The sequence below is a fragment of the Xenopus tropicalis genome, chromosome 3 (assembly GCF_000004195.4).
Source record: "Xenopus tropicalis strain Nigerian chromosome 3, UCB_Xtro_10.0, whole genome shotgun sequence".
NCBI classification, from domain to species: Eukaryota; Metazoa; Chordata; class Amphibia; order Anura; family Pipidae; genus Xenopus; species Xenopus tropicalis.
The window spans coordinates 91,479,831-91,500,670 of record NC_030679.2 but is presented as its reverse complement, the minus strand read 5'-3'; the positions used below and the strand labels follow the sequence as shown (position 1 = coordinate 91,500,670).

Below are 20,840 nucleotides of genomic sequence, written 5' to 3'. Positions count from 1 at the left end.
CAGGAAAGAAAGAGCACATCAATGGTGTACCATTTAATTAGCAGTTGATAAATACATTGTACCAAGGTTTGCTAGGTTACTAGGTATTGAGTGAATTTATCAGAATGTTATATTTATTTTAGAATGTGATTGCAAATACTATTAAGATGCTGTATTTGTTTAAATGAAACGGAAAGGCTAATAAAGAGCAAAAGGGTACACTTTTTTTTTTTATAAAAGTCTCTGAAAATTGATCCAAAAGCTCATAAAGTAGGTGTGGAAGGGTCTAATAATCACATTGGCAAGTATGGCCCTTTTAGTGTAAATATTCCCCCAGCTCTCTTCTGTACTTTGGTGGACAATTTTTAAGGGAGACTGCAATTAAAGGAGAAGGAAAGACTAATAAAGAGTTAATCTCAAGCTGCAGGCATACCTTCAGTTGTCGCAATAGTGCCCTTAAGTCTCCCCATATTTCACCTGTTCAGATGATCAGAAGCCAAACAGGAAGAAAAAACACAGAGCTGTGTAAAGAAAGTTTCCATAATGCCTCGCTCCTGCACAGACACCCAGACCAAGTGTACATGCTCAGTTAGTAAGACTATGGGGGAGATTTACTAATCCACGAATCCTTTTTTTGCGTGACTATTTCGTTGCCGTCGTGATTTTTCCATATGGAGCGATTGTAAACACTGGAAAAACCAATCCGATTTTTTCGTGACGGCGGGTAAATTATACGAAAAAGTCGCGACAGCGATGAAAAAGTCGCGGAACATATGGAAAAGTCGCAAAAATAGCGATCATTACGAAAAAACGCATTCGGACACCTTCGGACTGTTCGTGGATTAGTAAATCTGCCCCTATGAGTCAGATTCCTGCTGATTGACTCAGATCCACATTCCTAAGGGGGGGGAGTGCGTTCTTAGCATTCTTGAGGGAGGGGGTAGCAGGAGAGGGGAGAGAGCTGCATGTCTCGGGCACAGAAAAACAGACACAACTAATCTCTTGACAGAGAAGTCAGTGCAGCATTTCTGTGAGTGCTTATGGCTGTATTTACATAGGCCTTTCTGATAAAGCTTACTTAGTTTTTACCTTACCTTTTCCTTTAATGTAAAAGAGGAAATTGAGTGAGAGCATTAAGAGCATTAGTAAGCCCCCTTCCTCTTAAATCAGGAGAGTTAGCTTAAATAGTGTGTGTACAAAAAAGTATGAAAATCGACAAAGGTACACAGATTTCTGGGCCAAACAAGGCAATACACATGTTTTATTAACTGAATGCAAGGTGTAAACCCTACAAAAAGATCCTTCTGCAATGCTTGTGTGGTTTTCCTTGCAGTCTGCTAGTAAAACTTACACAGTATTTTTTTCTGGTAAAGGTGATAACCCTACTAATTGCACTCTTTGCATTAGAAGAGCTAAATAATTGATAAACAAACAAATTTCAGATGTTAGTTACTAGGGTGGTTTTTTGCCTCTCGCTGGTGCCGCACCCTGCAGTCTGGCGTACACATTGCCTCACCAATGGGTCTGCACCGATGGTCGCACGAAAGATCGAAAATCGCCACGTGTGTGTGGCCAGCTTAACTTAAACAAGAGATATGATGGTGCTAATAGAGCAGATTTACATTAGGGTTCTCTTCTGCTTCTTTCCAGCTTTCAAAAAGGGGGCCCTGACTCTGGCAGCCAAAAAAAAACCCCCATTGCTCTGGAAGACTATACTCTTATTGCCACTGTTACTTTTACCCATATTTGCTAGGGTACATTGGACAGTAGCAGCACACACTCTGCCTGCAGTCATATAGTTGTAGCCAATAAATGAAGTTTCAGTTCCTCCTGGCAGGGGCTACCACTGCCCAGAAGGTAACAAAATGTCACAGTGAAAGACAAATGATTACAGAGGAACTGAACAGCCTGTCTCTGAGCGCTGATTTATTCCAAGCCTTAACCAACTTGTTACAATGTTTCAATTACTCTATTGCAACTGTTCCATACATACAGGAAGAGAATACAGAGGCTAAAGTACCATGACCCTAGCAAGTTTTGCTACAGATTCCGTTAACAGAATGAGTCTCCGCCTCACCCAAACCAAGAGTAAAAAACGGAGTAAAAAAAAAACTACATTTCCCTACATGCACCGCGGGCTGGGCCGGCAGCATGGAGCGGGCGTTGGTTAGAGTGGGTGGGTCATCCGTCCCTGAAGTGACGCTGGCCCTGCTTTCAATATGCTATTGGACAGGCTGAGAAGGGAATGTGGCGCAGTATACAGGGGGACGTCCCGTATGTTCCTATTTGTCAGTACGTACCCCGCGGGCCGGTGAAGGATTTAGTGCCCAGGGAGGAGGACTAAAGATGGCGAAGACTTACGACTACCTGTTCAAATTGCTGCTGATAGGGGATAGCGGGGTGGGGAAGACCTGTTTGCTCTTCAGGTTCAGCGAAGACGCCTTTAACACCACATTTATTTCCACCATAGGTAAGCACGCTCTTTGCCTGAGCTTCAGCCTCCTAGCTTCCCTGCTGTCGTATGTGTCAATGGAAAGTATGTACTCTCAGCTTCCCCATAGCTTTGCAGCCTGCAACTCTCCTGCGGGAATTTCCTTAGTTCTGTTTCTTTATATAACTGGTATGTTAATGTATGAGTTGTTGCACAGCCGGCGTCAAGTTGTCTGTTTTACCCTTTGTATCTGGCAGTGATATTTAGTTCTTGGTGGAACTTCCAATGCTGCTCCTGTCCCCACCATCATAGCCCTGTAGCTGTCCATGGTACCATGCTTGTGTCTCTACCTGTGCTAAGTAACCTGCCCCCATTGCTAAATGTCTATTAAATGCTCTTTGTACCTGTCCTTGCTGTGTTAACCTCCACAACTACTCGTGAGCACCTTGCTGCTTTGTTCCTAACACTACAGGATGCTGGCAGAATATAGCTGCCTCTGCTTTAATACCTACAATACCTGGCACTGTTTAATCTTTCCATTTTAAATGGATGTGATCATCTGCAAAATCCTATTAGTATTATTCTTTATATCTAAAAGGAACCCTTGCTATTATAATTTTCCATACTGTAGTTAATACGTAATATATTTTTTTTTACCTGTTTATTTAATAATACATTTGTCAGTTCCTCAACCTAACAATGTTGTTCTGGCTGCAACCTACACACTTGTGCTGTAAGTGACTGACAGATTTCTCCTCTAACTGGCTGATTCCTGCATGAGTCTGTAAATTGCAAAGCACTACTGACAAATAGTTGAGTGGTTTGTAGTTGGTAGAGTGGTTAGGTTGAGATGTCACACTCATAATCCATTTGTATCTCAAAAAATATAAGAAAAAAATCTAAAACTTATTTGTAAAACTTCTCAATGGCTTCTATTTAGTGTGTTTCATATTTACTAGTTTCACATTTAGTTAGGTACAAATTAAAGATAAAGTTTTAGACATAGCACCTCTTTAAATAATGGCCTGTTTAAGGTGCATTTTGCAGTTTCATTTATAAGTTACCACTCTGTTTTAGTGTGAAGTAAAGGTTGCCATTATTATTGGGCAGCATTAGCAGCTCTGTGTTTGGCCTCAGACATTAGTTATCAGGGATGCCAATGTCATCTGCAGCTATACAAATTGCTGTTGCTAAAACTGTGATTAAGTTGCTCATTGACTGCCATTTCCACCGCCATTTACTGGTTATCTAGGACAAAGGCAAAGGTAGAAAACGTGATACATCAGCCAACCATCCTTGTCTGCCATACTTAACTTATAACATGCGGCTCTACATTTCTACCTGTTCTGCCTACACACCCACCTCACTTTGCACGCATATCCATCTAACCCATCTTGGCATGTAATTGACAAGCCACTTGAATAACCTTTAGTTTCCGTTATTGTCAATGAAGCCTCTTCCTTTCCAATAACTTTGTTGAGTGGTAGTTTGATATGTTCTAGACAGCTTTGTTGGATTCTTAACTGGTATCTGTTATTTGATTCTGAATTACCCTAACAACCAGGCATCAGTTTATGTAAAACTAACCTTTAGGCTTATGTCCCACGGGGAGATTAGTCATTCATGGTTAAATCTCTGCTGCTTCTTTCCACCAGCGATTTACTTTATTGCTGGTGGAAAGGTATAACGGGGAGATTAGTCTCCCGAAGTAGCTGAGATTAACAATGGCCCATGGGCCATTGCCTTTTGGTGCCACTCAGTCTCGACTGTTACCTACTATGTGATTTATTAGGGCTTAAAGGAGAAGGAAACTTGGGGGTGCCAAAATGTTAGGCACCCCCAAGTGACTTAAATCATTTACCTTGTACCCCGGGCTGGTGCCCCTGTTAGGAGAGAACAGCACCAGCCCGGGGTAGCTGCGAGCGCTTCCCTCTTCTGCGTTGGCGCGCTGCGCATTCGCATTAGAGTGAAAAGACGAACTTTAACAAGAAAGTCGGCTTTTCACTCTAATGTGCATGAGCCGGCCCAGGGAATTCGCCACGGAAGGAGGAAGCACTCGCTACAGGTACCCCGGGCTGGTGCGGTTTTCTCCTAACAGGAACACCAGCCTGGGGTACAAGGTAAGCGATTTAAGTCACTTGGGGGTGCCTAACATTTTGGCACCCCCAAGTGACTTAGCCTTTCCTTCTCCTTTAATTGCTTTGGCTTCATGGCAGAATTTTGCAAATCAAAACAGAATATGAAAGGAAAGAATTGGAAAGATAATTAATAATAAAATAAGTATAACCCTATATAACATTCTGAAATTAGGACTAAAGCCATAAAATTACAATGAATAGAAATTCTTAATTTTACTGTTGTGTTCTGTTGTCCACAGAAGCGTTTCAGTGTTCAATCTTAAGTGTCTTGATGTTTGTTAAATTAAATGCATGTAATATTTCCTTCCTGTTAATTATAAAATATATCCGCACACATTTTTTTAAAATAAATAAGTAATTTATCACCCTCATTGTCTGTTGAAGAGGGACCAAAGGATGGAAAGAAATCTAAATGTTCATAAAGTGTTTCCTTTATCCCTGTAATTATTTAATGGACTTTTTCTGAGTAAAAGAGGCCTTAAAAGCCAGTCAGAATAGGGTGCCCAGAGGGTGTTTATAATGCAACATCCTTACAGTGATTTTACTTGATCACCACAAAGAAAAAGAGGTATTGTAAGCTTTGATTCCTTAAAAATGTATTGTTTGAAAAAGTATTAAGGGGAGCCCACCCTGCACACCAGCCTAAAGTTCCCTTTTGAGGTTAGTCAGGACTTGAGGTTAAGCAAAGGAAGCATTTGTGTATACCAGGCCTTATTGTAGGCTTCACTTTTACACTCATTAACCTGTTTAAAACGAAAAAATAGCCTCAGCCATGCACAGGTGAGAAATCAAAATAAAACCGAAAAATCATTTCATGGGAACTTATAATGATTACAAAGTTAAAAATATGTAACAAATAATAAACACGTATATATTTAAACTTGCTTCATCATACTTGCTATTTAATCCTTCTTTAAATTGTTATTAATTAATAAAATATGTTTTGTTATCCAACATTTCAGTGGCATGAAAGTAGTTTATGCATATTAAATGCACTATAGCTATATCATGAAAGGAGTATTGCGTTTGCAAATAACTATTCTCTTCCCACCAAACTACTAGAAAAATGTCAGAGAAAAAAAAAGCATGTTTCAAACATATTTGCACCACACTATTTATTTCCTGTTATTTTATGTTGCACCAACACATTTCTGCAGCTCTTTACAGAGATTACACATCATTCAGATCAATTCCTGCCCCAGAGTTTACAATCTATGATCCCTATAACATTCCCTCACACTATGGTCAATTTAGTCAAAGGGCCATTAATCTGCCTGTGTGTTTCTGAAGTGTGCGAGGAAACCAGAGTCCTTTGAAGAAACCCAAACAGACACCGACAGGGTATAAAACTCTTTTCAGATAGTATCCTGGCTGAGATTGAGCTCTGAATTCCAGCGCTGCCAGGCAGAAGTGCTACCCGCTGAGCCACTGTGCTGCCATATATACATATCTTTTTGCCATAAGCAAATTGGTCTTTTTGTCATTCTGCAGTGTATTTCCTTACGAAAGAGGCTTTCCAAAACAGCATTTTTACAACACTGCAGTGCCACCACATCATTGTGTGTTCTATACAAGCCGAAAAAGCAGTTATGTGTACGTGTGTATATATATATATATATATATATATATATATATATATATATATATATATATATATATATATATATATATAGTATATACACACACATACACATAGGTGCTAAATTGCAGAATACAATAGGAATTATTTGGCAATTTTACAGTTTGGAATATGTAAGCAAAAACATGATTTTAAAGCACCAACATATTCCTCAGGGCTGTAAGTACATGGGTATATACATGAAACATGCATATTTACACGCAAAGCAGCCAATAACCAATACAAGTATTAGTAAAGAAGGCCCTTATATTCTTTATGAAGCACCAACATATTTATTATTGCTGCAGTAAGGATACATATGCCTAATTTTAATGCATCTGTAAACATAGGATTGTTTGCCTGTATTTTATGTTCTCCCCACAGAGACTGATGTGTGAACTGGTACATTCAGAACAGACCTGTTCCTCTTTGGTAACACCCACCTTCCTGTTTCCTTAAAGCTAAGGGTTTGAAATGTACTTCCCTTGTGTATTTTCTGCTGACCGGTTTTCCCTTCCTGCCTATTAATAATCTGTATGCCAACAGCATAATAGACCCTCTGGTTGCAGTTTTTTTTCTAAAACAGGCCAAATCCTAGTAGCCATGTGACCCCATATACCAAAATATTGCTGCTGTTGCCTTGAGCTGAGGATTCATTGTATATTTTGTCAAATATGTGCCTTGTTGCTTGACAAAAAATGTTATTGTTTCTTGTAACTGCACCCAGTCTATTAACCATGCAATTAATATAGATTAAACTGATTCATGGGTTCATTATTGGGAAATAATGCCATGCCAAGTTTTCTTCTTTGCAAAATATATTAATACATTACATGTTTCTCCCAAGGGCTCCCTGCAAAGGCACCTCAGAGAAGTCTCCCTGGTAGGGTTGCTACCTGGCCAATAAGTGTTTATGTTAATAGGTAGTGATAAATGAAATTTTCTGGCAAGCATGGATTCCCTGCAAATTTATGCATTTCACCATTGGAGGATTTTTTCATGAAATGGACGCAAAATTTTGCCATGTCAAAAACTATTCTCCATGTTTCACAAATTTTTCACCATTTAGTGAAAGATAGGAGATGAGATAAGGTTTGTCATTTTTTATACTCACAAATTATATAAAGCTATACAGGCTTTTCCTGGTGAGTAGAACATGGTATTCAATCATAAATCCACAATTCTAATGAAGAATTGGCCAAAAAATGGTTCACTCTTCCATTAGAGCTTCTGGATAAATTTTCCCCTTTGCATCGACTTATACTTAGCCGTCAAGGTAAATGAACCCCTCTCCCATATAATAAAATCACAGTAGGAACATAAATATAACAGAGTTCTGGTAATCTCTCCTTTTAATTGAATCACCTTTCAAAATGTGGCATATGGCACCTTCATTTATACAAATAAAAATGATTCAATTACTTTGCACATAGTTTATAAATAACATGTCATTACTTTCTGGGGAAGTTGCATTTATATGAAAGAGGGAGGGGAATTAAATAGAACATGCAATATATTTAAGAATAAATCTACTTCTCCAAAGTGATACATACACAATTATTTCTATGTCATGCCCTGGACTCGATTCTACCCCCCACACACCCATGGGGAGCTACTGGGGGCATCTTTAGAGGCACAGATCTTCCCAGCTAAAGGACATTGGTTGCCTCGGACTGGTAGAGAAGCCCAAAACATAATATGACAACATTTTTACCCCACTGCTTTTTTTTTTCTTTCAAACAACTGACCTATAAATAACTACTAGTTATTAGGCCAAAAGCAAACTTTTGGCTTGTTTGAAATTATTAAATATGCGTACATATTTGCATAATTATAATGGAAGGAGCCATAAAGTATGCCATGGATCTGTGATACAAATTATCCTATTAAATGGGTGTTTTTTTTTTTGTAGAGAAGATTATACTAGCAGGTTAATGTGTTTGGGACTGCAGGAAGTGGTCTCTTGTCTCTTTGCAGGCTGTGACGCACGCAGCCATTTCCTGCCTCAGCAAAAGAATAACGTAGGTCAGTGCACGTACAATTAATGTTTTATTTTATACGTATCTATATTTTTAGGCATTGACTTCAAGATCCGAACTATAGAATTAGATGGCAAGAAGATAAAGCTTCAGATTTGGTATGTTGAATTGTAAGATCAAGGAGTTGATTTAGGTGACATAGTAAAATATTGACATTTACTACACACATTCCTGTTGAGCCTAATCCTCTCAGGCCACTAAACATTATTTTTATGGTTGTTTTCAGGGATACAGCAGGACAGGAAAGATTCCGTACAATCACTACAGCATATTACAGAGGGGCAATGGTAAATATGCAACAGTCTGTTTAGTTAATATTACAATATTAATTTTCAATACCATGAAAAGTATATTTGCCTAGTATGTTCCACAGACCACATATGCCCTCCTCTTTATTCACTCCTAACTTATAATATTAAATATAAACCGGTATAAAAAGTAGTATCTTGCTTACAGTATATACTTATCTTGCAGTTTATTTTATGCTATCAGTTGTCTGAGCCAGCAGATTTATTCAGTGCTGTAACTGATAGAGATAACATACCTCTGCATGTGGCAGTTTCTCTTTCAGTGTTGCATTGTAATGGTGGCCCTGCTTCTGTGAGAAAATGAAATTGCAAAGGCTTTCTCAAGAACTAACCAAACAATGAAACAATTGTAATATTAAGCATGCAGTAATCCTTCGCATTAGCCAATGAAGCTGACCTGTCAAACACACATTCAGTTATTACACCAGAAAAATCATTAGGAACAGGATGGAAAAAAACAGTTGAGCTTGGTTGAAAGCAGTGATCCCCAGTGGCTTGGGGGCAACATGTTGCTCACCAACCCTTTGGATGTTGCTCTCAGTGCCCCAAAACCAGGTAGGTAGTTTTGAATTCCTGACTTGATGGCAAGTTTTGGGTGAATAAACAAGATTTACTACCAAATAAAGGTTCCAGTAAATTTTGCCTTGTTTAGAGCGTAAAATACGAACCATTGATATAAGTAACATTCCTGCTTTCTTCCTCAGGGCATTATGCTGGTTTATGATATCACCAATGAAAAATCATTTGACAACATAAAAAATTGGATAAGAAACATTGAAGAAGTAAGTGTAAGCTGGATAAGTGTGTGTGTGGTTGCAGTCTTTTCCACTTTTGTTTTTATCCTTTGCCTGTATTTTTGGGATCTCAAATGCCTGTAGTATAAATTCTGTTGTAAATCAATGGGGCCACAAATCCTTTCACCATCCAATTTTTACTTAGGGGGTCATTTCCTAAGACACGAACGCTCGAAGCGTTCATTCGCCGAATTTTCCGTGTCTTGCGCAACTTTTTCATACGCTTGCGCAAGAAAATCGGAAAGGTTTTCCCGCTGTTTACAATCGTTTGGTACGAAAATTTTATGACTTTTGGATCGCCAATATGACATTTTCGTGACTAATACGTTTTTGTCGTAAGCATTTTCGTGATATTTGCGATCTTCAGAAATTTTCGTGTCCAATCCGAATTTGTCCCATTCGAACTCGCATTTTCGTGAATGTGCCCCTTAGTGTTAGTTCCTAACATCGTTCTCAACAATCTCCCCAGCACGCCTCCTCTGATGTAGAAAGGATGATTCTGGGAAATAAATGTGACATGAATGACAAGAGACAAGTATCAAGAGAAAAAGGAGAAAAGGTAATTGTAAATGTGTTGTAGAAGCTGCTAACTCAGGGTACAATGCTGCTCTTCTTTGTAAATGGGGTGACCGTCACTTTCAAGTTTTTCATTTTTCTCTCTGTCATTATAGCTTGCTATTGATTATGGGATCAAGTTCCTTGAGACCAGTGCAAAGTCCAGTATCAATGTGGAGGAGGTAGGTAAAGGCAAGATTAATAGTGTATTTTGCACATAGGTGCATATTTACTAAAATGAGAATTTTCTACTCGTCTATCTCGCCAAAGTTTGCATAAATACATCTCTTTTTACAGTGACATTGCATATTTAAATCAAAATTATACCATTGTGAATGTAATGTGCCAATATTTTGCTGGTATACATACTTTTTCCCAAACAGTTGTAAACATGCTCCATTGTGTGAGCCAATATCCTCCATATTTTTGGACCTGATTAAAAAATATAAGAGATAATAAAACAGAGCTAGTTGGTTTTATAATTCTACCATTTTAAAATGAATGTACTCCTCCATGATTTGCATGTGGGTCTTGGCTGTCCAGCAGCATTGTCTTTCCAAAACCACTGTATTGAGCTTTGCGTTAGCCGATGCTCCCTGTTAGTAAATGCTGGAGGTGACTAAAAATGCAGCGTAAATTCCTCCCACATCACATCTAATTATGTTTTTAGTGAATTTGCAGTGTGATAGCTTTGGTCTAAACTTATGCTATCCACAAAATGCAAAGTGATATTTTATCTTAACCCCACCCTTGGACAACTTAAACCACTACAATAAAAGGCTTTTTTTGTGAAAAAGTCACCTAGCACAAACAGTAGTAGCATCTGTATCTATCAATGCACCGTGGAGACAGAACCTCCTTTCTCCCTCTGCTAAAATCACCTGTGCAGTGCTCTGGCAAGGTCCTACCGCCACAGCGAGCCTAACTGAAAACCTTCTGTTGGGCTTGTCCCCATCATACCTTTCTAATTATTGCTTATTAGATAATAAAACATGGAAAATTAATCAAATAAAGTCATAAAATATATATATATATGCAAAAAAAATAAATAGACTCCTTTATTGAAATACATTAGTATTTAAACATAATAAAGCAAGGCAAACTTACCACTAGGTTACCTGTCAAGCCAAACAGTTCATTGCTAGAGAACTGGATGAGTACAGAAAACCAAAGCAAACGGAATATTTCATAAAAACCAAAAGCCAATAATGTAAGCCCTCAGCAACTTGATTACCCACTTAACCCCCAAGGGTATTCATCTCTTACCATCACTTTACAAACCAACAGGAACTTTACTGCCTCACTGGTTACCCTCACCTTTTGTCTCAATCACTCTCCCTCTTAGAATGTAAGCTTTTGTGAGCAGGGTCTTCCCCTATTGTGAAAACATATGTATCACATAATGACCCGAAGGAGCCATGCTAGGCAGGTTCAGACTGCTATGTGATGCCTATGTTCTTTGGGTAGGAAGGTAACTTTAGGTTAACTTTTTGTTACCCATGCAGGTGGGCAACAAAACATCCTGCTTGCCTGGGCCCGAAGAGTTTTATTACAAACACTCACTCATACTCTTGCTGTCCCTTTCTGTTTTTAATGTGTATGTACTGAAACATGCAAACCTAACATAATTTGTTTTTATTCAGGCTTTTTTCACACTGGCAAGAGACATCATGACAAAACTCAACAGAAAAATGGTTTGTATGACATTCGCAAAAGCAGTGTTTGTGTAGCAACCATAGGGAGTTATTTATCTTTTGCAATACACCAGGAAAAACTTTTTTCTTATTATAAGGCTAAGGTTAACTTTGATGTATAGGGTACAACGTATGCTGTACCATGTGGATTTATAGTGTTGAAATCAGAGATAAAAGTGCTTTATGAACTGTGGAAAGCTATGAATAAAAATGCTCCTGTAAGTTATAATCTTCCCACTCTTCTCTTTCTAATGTTCCAGAATGAAAGCATCTCTCCGGGTGGAGGAGGTCCTGTAAAAATAACTGAGAAGTCTTCTAAGAAAAGCAGCTTTTTCCGTTGTGTGTTGCTTTGATGAACTTAAGCACAAGAGAGAGACAGACTGTGGCACACCTGATCTATCGGCTCCATGCTTAGCACAGGTGTTGCAAAGGCCTCTTTGGGGAACTCCTGTTTGCTGGAAGTGCTAAATATGAGAGCGTTGTCCACATTGGTTTCTGGAGTGGAAGTTTATTAGAGAAGGGTGCACTTCATATTCCGTCCATCTGAAACTCAACCAGAAAAAGTGAAAAAATACTTTTTTGTATGTCCTTAAAGGATGTTTCCCTTCAATAACTTTTTTTGCTTTTTTTTTTTTTGTTTACACTATACCTCGTTACAGACTAAGCATTGTTAGTGCAAATAAGTATTATGCCTATAAGTTGAGTCATAAGCCATGGGTGTCACTTTTGGGGGTAAACCTTTGGATTATTTTAATTTGGTGACCAGCAGAGGATGTATTTCAATTTGAGAGTATCTGTAAATTTAATGTGATAATCTGCTGAAAGTTAGACAGTGCATAACAGACATTGGTATTAACTTATTGTTGAAAATATGGAGAAAGTAAAATCAGGGTCCACTTAGTAGGGAGTGTAGCTTGTAACAGGTTTTTTATTCTTCTGCACAATAATGTATCAGGAAGATGCATTTTATTAGGTAATATCAGTCTTTTCTTGGAGAAGTACCATATTATAAATTGAGTTACACTGGTATGCGAAACTCTGAACTGGATCCATCTCTATGCTTGGCTTAATATGATACAAGAACAATCTGATTTATAAATATAGCTGCAGTGCAATTCACCCAAAAACTAGAATGAGCAGTTCAATTTATATTGTGTTTACATACTAAGTATTTTGCAGTGTTGTTGAACTGTGCATTTGCTAGGGAAATCTTGCTTTAACACATAGCTTTGTTTTTTTCTGAACTAATGTTAGGAAATTGTGTTTCTCTGCTTTTGTAAGTTGACCTGATGGCCTCATGCCATACATTTGCACCACTGCTGACTAAATCTTCCATTGCCTGTACAATATATTACCCATACCAGGCGGCTACCCTGTTGCTCTCTCTTCAACTCTAGCATATACATATTTTAGGAAATATAGAAAGAAAGGGTTATCATAAAACATGTTGGACTTTAATCCCTTGGTTTTATATTTATATTTTTTAGTGAATTTTATGTAGTAATGAGGCAGTTGTATGGATGTAGCCCTTTAAAGCTGTGAAAATAGTGCTTCTTTTTTAGTTTGCCACTTAACTTCATGTAGAGAAGTTATTCACTACCACCCACAGAGAAGTACATTAAAGTATATTCATTAATTGGAAAGTATAGGGAAGTAATTTACTCAGTTGCTTGAACTACACTTTTCTAATGTTCAGAATTCACCTGCAGATGGTTATAGGGTTAAGTGAACAGTTTGTTACCATTTGGCTCTGAAGGTTTTCCCTTTAAACATATGGTTTAGGTGTTTTCTATATTTGTTTTAATGTATTTTTTATGTTATGTTCTACCACTTGTAGTTGTCTTCAGGGCCAGTCAGCTTTTATTATTTCCACTATAAGCCCAAGACACCTATTAGATATAATACTGTATGGATCTAATTTCTGTGAGAGTGAGCTTTTAATGTCAGTTTCTCTGGTGGGCCATAGGAGGATCAGTCCAACACTGGTTGTCATGAAATGTGAATGTCCTAATGTAGGAGCTCTCCCCTCTGCCCTGCGTTAGACATTACATTACCTGCAGCATACATATTTGCTCTTGAACATTGTATTTGGAAATTGTCTATGTCCTTAGTGTATCAGAATTGCACATTATATAAAGCCTTAAAAGAGGTGACTAAATTGAATGCAGCTGAAATGTATAATGCCATTGCCAGCATGCTTTGATAGCTTTTTTGCTGAATACAGTAATCCCACCTTTTGCATTGTCTTAAAGTAATTAATGAGTATAGACTGGAGATAATTCTGCCACTGTATGTATTAATACATGGTTGGTATCAGAAATGACTGCATGTTGCACTCACATGTGGCATAGATTATGGGACTGAGGCAGAATTTTTAGTTCTACTGTATCCCTTTCCCCAACATAAAGCCATTAAAAATATTTTTTTGGGGAGAGCAGCAGCTAATGCACTGTAGTCTGAGAACTTTGTTGTAAAAGATTCAATAATGGGAATAAATGTTAAATCTTGGCACTTTCTACAGAATAAGCAGAGTTTGTTTTTACCACTGGATCAAGATTAGGAAACGGTGTAGGGGGTTAAGAATGAATGTAAATTCCCAGCACCATTCTGTAATGGAATGAAATGCATTCATGTTTAGTCCATATGTGGTGATTCAGCCAGCAGATTTACATATTGTGGTAAGTGCTTCTTGATGCAACAGAGCTTGCACTGTATAGAAGTCTCCCATTCATGCATGATAACAAAGTATTTAACTTTATTATTTTAATATTGTTTATATAGTGTATTGTTTTATTTTATAACTGTAAGCTAAAATTGTTTGTTCGGTTTGCTTTTTTTTCTTGTTTGCGAAAATTCCAAATTTAAGTTTCGTCATTGGAATGAACTTTTTACCACTGCCTGCTTATTTTTCTTTTTACAATAGCAGTGGAGCAGTTTTAAAGGGAAATGGACTTGAATTTTGAGCCATCTTTCATTTTAAGGTTCTTGCAGATGAGCAGTTAAACCAGTGTAGGCATGCAGTGGCTATTTGTGCATTCCAGCCCATGTGAGTGCAGGACTTCATTGATCTATGGATTTATGGAACTGTACCGATAGGAGCACGTGTAAACACCAAATGCAGTTAATGAATGTCTAGTTTGAAGTAGTTTAGAGCAAATTTCAGCTCAAGATGCATAGTCATGCATTTCAGAGCTGACAGCCACTCCTTGTGCCTGCACCTGGGCCAACACAGTGGCTCTGGTTGCAGACACAGAAGCTGATTCAAGTGTAGGGGCAGATTCTCGGCTTGTGATTATCCACAGGCTGAGAATCCTCCACGTGAGCCATAAGCCTAAGCATTTACATGTGCTCCCATCAGTCAGTTGAGCAGTTAACTCCTGTGTTGCCATGCAGCAGAACACACCTGAATGAAGCATAAAATGCCATTTGTAAGAGCCACAGGTGTACTTTCTACCAATGACTGGCCTGGTGCCTTGAAAATTAGCTGTAAACATGCTTTTCTCTTAAATGTATAGACGTTTCAATTCCAAAGAGGCAAAACTGCTGCATGCCTAATTTAAAACTGGCCATACACGCACTGATGATATCGTATGAAACCTCATTTCGTACAATATTCGGTGCGTGTATGGCAAGTCGGCGAGGCAACCAATAACGCAGAAGACTGTGGAATATCAGTTGACTCGCCGATCGGCGGGTTAAAAGATTTTCATCAGGCTCCATTGAAGGCGCCTCAGCAAAATCTACCTTCAGGGCTGAATCAGCAGAAGGAGGTATAAATCCTATTGTTTGTACCTCCATATTTGACGAATCAGCCCTGAACGTCTGTGAAGGGTGGAAACGATATTTCTGCGACTGATGGTTGCACGAAAGATCGAAAATCGTGTGTGGCAACCTAAAGTTTAAAAGCTTTGAGTTTATAATGGACTTAATTCCTAATCCTGTCCGTAGAATGAAAAATTTTGATTGCAGACTTTACTAATTGGGATTTTTATTTTTACTTAAACCAAGATGTCTTATAGAGGGAAAATTCAAATGGCTTTCAAACTTGCTTTTGTGGCTCCAAAGCTGACAGGTTATTTTTTTAAAAAAAGTATATGGTTTTGTTTTTATTTGCTTTTAAAATGTCAATATTGCACTTTCTGGTTTTGTTTGGTATTCCCATATTCCACAACCAATGGTGGTGATGTCAATTAATCATGTAAATCAGTGTCTTTTTATTAAATACATTTTCTGCGACCTGTGGCCCAGATTATTTCTTCATATAGTTCCTGTCTAGTTGATAAAATAGTAAATATGAGAATAGAAAATCACCATTTTGTCTGGCTCTGCTGTTATATAAGTAACACCTCAATCTCATCTACTCAGCAGTGTATTATTGGTAAATAAATGATACTTGTCAAATGCCAAAGTTATATTGGATTTTTCCTGTCTATTCAAACCTTTACCTGTAACAACAGATTTTTCAGGTTACAATAAAACCTAATTTTGTTCACAATATTTCAAAGCTGCAGTATAGCTAGAAACATTTAATGACCCAAAACTGAAAAATCACATATCGCTCTCTCCACCTTCCAGCTGACCTGTTTCCCAGCAAAGAAGCACAAGTGTATAGCACAGATCATCCACTTCTGTTCCAGAACAAGGCTGTGTTCCTTCTAAGTTTAGTGTGCTCTTTTTCTTCTCTGCCTGACAAGTTTGTCGGAGAAGTCTACACTGTACCTTGTATTTATTTGTGTTTATTGTTATACTTTGTATTTATCTATTATCTTAATAACCCCCTGTTTGTATTAATCTATTCTACTGTACAGCACTGTGTACATAAGTAGCGCTTTCTAAATAAAGATATACATACATACACTGTGTGTGCCTGAAGAGGCCTGTGGACTTTATAAGCCTGTCAGTAGTACAAAGAGGCAAGCCCAGATGGAGAGGAAATTTTAGTTGGCTTACTTGTCAGGGAAACAGTGGTTGGGAGAGAGGCTCTGGAGAGATGTTAAGCAAGCCAAACACACAGAATTTGGATATACATCCAATATATTGTAACTACATGAGGTTTTCGGTATTAAGAGAATACATTACTCCTTTAAATTGAGCAGATGTTAACCGAGTACAAGAAGCACATAGAAAGTGCATTGACAGAGTCACTGACACTCTGGGACTTCAAAAAGAGCTGTCGACCCAAACCTGTCTAGCAATTTAAAATGTCTAAAAAAACAAAACACAAATCTTTTATCAACCATTAAAAATATAAAATGAATGTAAAATGCTAAAGTGCTCTAAGTTTCCATTGATTCATTTTTGTGGGGTTTGATGCCCTTTAACATTGACAAACTTATTGCAGATTACCCAAATGAAAGAACTTGCCCAATTGGTATGTTTATTGCACATATGTGGTTTTGGAATTCTTTTAAACTTGTAAATTAGTAAAAAAAAAAGTAAATTTATGGTTCATGCTTATTTATGTAGATTACTACTGTTTACACTATGCTACAAGCAAATTGAGTATCCTAGGATGTTTTAATTACCATAGAATAGGATAATGGATAGTTATTTTAAATGAGCAGAAGATGGAGCAAGAATGAGCACTATGATATGTTGTTTAATAAAGACAGAATTTTCATACTATTATGTTACAGGTGTGCTTTCTATTTCCCCCCAGTCATTTGTCCTTAGTAAATTAGCATTATTAGAAATGAACATCAAATCATACAATAATAAGTAGTATTTAAAGTGGTTGTAATCCCAAATATTAAGCTTTGAATAAGGAAACCATTTGAATCTAAGCAACATTCCATTTTAACCAATGTTCAATGATTGAGTTATTTGTAAAAGTATTTTCTATTGAAAACAGCATTGGTCTCCCCTTCAACAAAGACTCCAGTGTCATGCATATTTGTATGATTTCTTTCTGTGAGGCATTTCAATAGAAATTACATTTACATATAAATTAATCATGATTAATGTATAATGGAAAGTTGCATAGCCTAAAGAGCAAATTTAATGTGGTCCTTATCTAAAGTCTTTGTAGGAGATCAGCCTGATTGGGCCACCTCATCAAACAAGCACTCTTCCCATGTATGGCCTGTTTGCTGCACATATGTGGGTTTACAACCCCTTTAAAAATATATGCAAAATGGCAGTACCAGTGTTCTGTGCAAAATACAATCCTATTCCTGCATTAAAAGACATGTTAGCTTCCCTTGAAGGCATGTGAAGTCACTTGAAATTCAGCTGAACTCTGATTTATTACAATTTTGAGATGTTAATCTGGGTAACTGTTTCTAGTAAAGCTCTGGTCGCAGGTGGTGTATGAGATGAAACTGAAAACTAAAGCCTAGAATCTTTTTTTTCTTTTTTTCTTTGAGAGTTTACCAGCAGCACCATTACTATCATCTTCTTGGAGGTTCTGTAACAATCTTTCTCCCTATTTAAAACAGTTCCATAAGGTGAGTACCCTAATGGAACTGCCTAAAATTCATACCCAATTGCAGGGGATGGTGATTTTGTAATTGATTGAAATGCAAACCAGCTTGCAGCCAATCACAAGCAGGTCTTGGGTTTTTGTCAGCCATCCTGTTGGTATGAAAAGGTAAAATGGTACCATATCCTCTTCCGTGAATAATCTACCCCCTATTGTAAAAAATAAGGAAATAAGTCACTAAGAAGTTTTATGACCATTTTATACAGGTCATAGAATGCTGGGGTGACTTCTAATTTCCTTATATTTTTTTTTTTGAAACCAGGAAATTTAAAAAGTAACATCAGAACATAGGACTTAACAAAAAAGGTCACGAATATATGCAATATGTATCGGGATCTAAATAAGTAGAGAAAATACATGGACAAAACAAAGAATCTGTCCTTCATTTGTAAATGTAACATTTCTTAGAGGTTACAGTTCTATTTTTTTTTTAATATTTTTATTTTTTCAAATTTTCAAAGCATATAAAAGCATTGTTTGTTACATATATAGTTGCATCAATAATTATATAAAGAAAAAAAAAAAAACAATTGCGATGTCTATCTTGTATTTCCCATTTTTATACAAACTAATAGTTTGACGGGGGCCTCGCCCCTTTAACTTATTTTCCACAGTTCCCACGTTATTATCACTTTTGTTAAACATTCTAGACTGTAATAAGATTCCTTATCGTTTACAGTTTGATTTAACACTAATAACAACAGTAACTATAAACTTAGGTATGGGGGTACAATATTCTGGAAAAGTTTGATCTCTCTTTCAACCTTAGTCGCTATTGCCTTACTCATATTGTAAGGAGGTGCATGGGTAATGTATCATGATACCTGTATTTTATCCAGGGTTCCCAGACTGTCTGGAAAATTTTGAGTCTATCCATGTCTATGGTTGAGAGTTTCTCATTAATAAAAATCCAGTCAACCTTATTTTTAAATAAAGTGAAATTTATGGATGGGGACTTCCAAGATTTCGCAATTGTCTGTCTTGCGGCTAAGAACATGTGATTCAGAAGCTTTTGTTTATTTTTAGGGATTTTGCCCGAGGGTAGTCCCATTAATGCTTCGTATGGGTTCTTTCGTAAGTTCAGATGTAGAACCGAGAAGATTAAATTATACACTCTCACCCAATATCTGACCACTTTGGGGCAGTGCCACCATATATGGCCCATCGTGCCTGGGGCAGAACAGCCTCTGAAACAGTGATCACTTGTGTTGTGATATATTCTCGCTAGCCTAGCTGGGGTTAGATACCACCTAAATAGTACCTTATATCCAGCTTCAGATATGATTGTATTTGGTGAGCTATGTTTGAAATTTTCCCATAATAGAGACCATTGTGCGTCTGTAAGGCTTACCCCCAGGTCATTTAATTTCCTTATATTTAACGGGGGGGGGGCATAGTTACATAGTTACATAGGGTTGAAAAAAGACCAGTGTCCATCAAGTTCAACCCATCCAAGTAAACCCAGCACACTTAACCCACACCTACCAATCAATACACTCACAAACATACACTATATATACAACCACTAGTACTAACTGTAGATATTAGTATCACAATAGCCTTGGATATTCTGATTGATCAAGAACTCATCCAGGCCCCTCTTAAAGGCATTAACAGAATCTGCCATTACCACATCACTAGGAAGGGCATTCCATAACCTCACTGCCCTCACCGTGAAAAACCACCTACGCTGCTTCAAATGGAAGCTCCGTTCCTCTAATCTAAAGGGGTGACCTCTGGTGCGCTGATTGTTTTTATAGGAAAAAAGAACACCCCCCATCTGCCTATATTCCCCTCTAATGTACTTGTACAGAGTAATCATGTCCCCTCGCAAGCGCCTCTTTTCCAGAGAAAACAACCCCAACCTCGACAGTCTCACATCATAGTTATTTATTATAATGCACAATTCAAATCATGTAACAAATATCACTAAGCACCAATTATAACAAATAACATCACCTTATAATAAGCACCATAATAATAAGCACCATTTATGATATAATTTACTGGATATTCATGATTTGTGTATTACATATATAAATAATATGTGTCAAACCAAAGATTTGACTGCATACTGAACTCTACATTCTTATTCAGATTTAAGAAAAATAAAATAAATGCATCAATTCTGAACATAGCTTTAATTTCATGACTTTATGGGTCAGTATTCAGGTTAGGTGAACAGTTATGATTTGGCCAAGTCTGAATTGGCTGCATTCTGAAGTTAACCCCAGATGTAGGATGCATTAAATTGAGATTAAAGGGGTGTTGGGATGAGATTGAAAGAAACCAACAGTGTCCGGGGAACAAGGGGTAAGATACCTTGGTAGCAGGACTTAAAGGAGAAGAAAAGGTTTAAACTAAGTAAGCTTTATGAGAAAGGTCTATGTAAAAAGAGCCATAAACACTTACAGAACTGCTGCTCTGAGTCCTTCGTGAATCACCACATTTCTTTCCTTCTATTCTGTATACATGATCTTCTGTGTCAGACTTCCTTTTCTTGGCAAAATCATTTAGGGAGTGGCACATGCCTGCTCAGTTTTCTCCTCTCCCATCCCTGCTGTAATCTGAGCCCAGAACACAGAGATGTAGGTATGCAAGTTAAAATGGTAGCTGCTATCTCACACAGAGGGAGCTCCTAGGGCGGTTTACTTTTTTGTTAAAGCTTTCTGCAGAATAAATATAGCGTTCTAGCTTGTACTTTTGTGACTAATCTATTGGCAATAAAATGCCTCAGTAGCTTTCCTTCTTTTATAAGTGTGGGCAGACTAATAGGAAATTACAGCCAGTGCCATACCAGCTA

General features: G+C 37.6%; 1 protein-coding gene across 1 annotated transcript; it reads left to right on the top strand.

Moving 5' to 3' along the window:
* Nucleotides 1-2,250: 2,250 nt before the first annotated feature.
* rab8b (RAB8B, member RAS oncogene family) lies at nt 2,251-16,409 on the top strand (the record flags this gene model as incomplete). The annotated part of the gene is given in 9 exon segments (NM_001097208.1): nt 2,251-2,449; nt 8,243-8,303; nt 8,432-8,492; nt 9,218-9,295; nt 9,777-9,866; nt 9,979-10,044; nt 11,506-11,556; nt 11,817-13,930; nt 13,931-16,409. Coding segments are annotated over 8 exon segments (624 nt in total).
* Nucleotides 16,410-20,840: the final 4,431 nt, after the last annotated feature.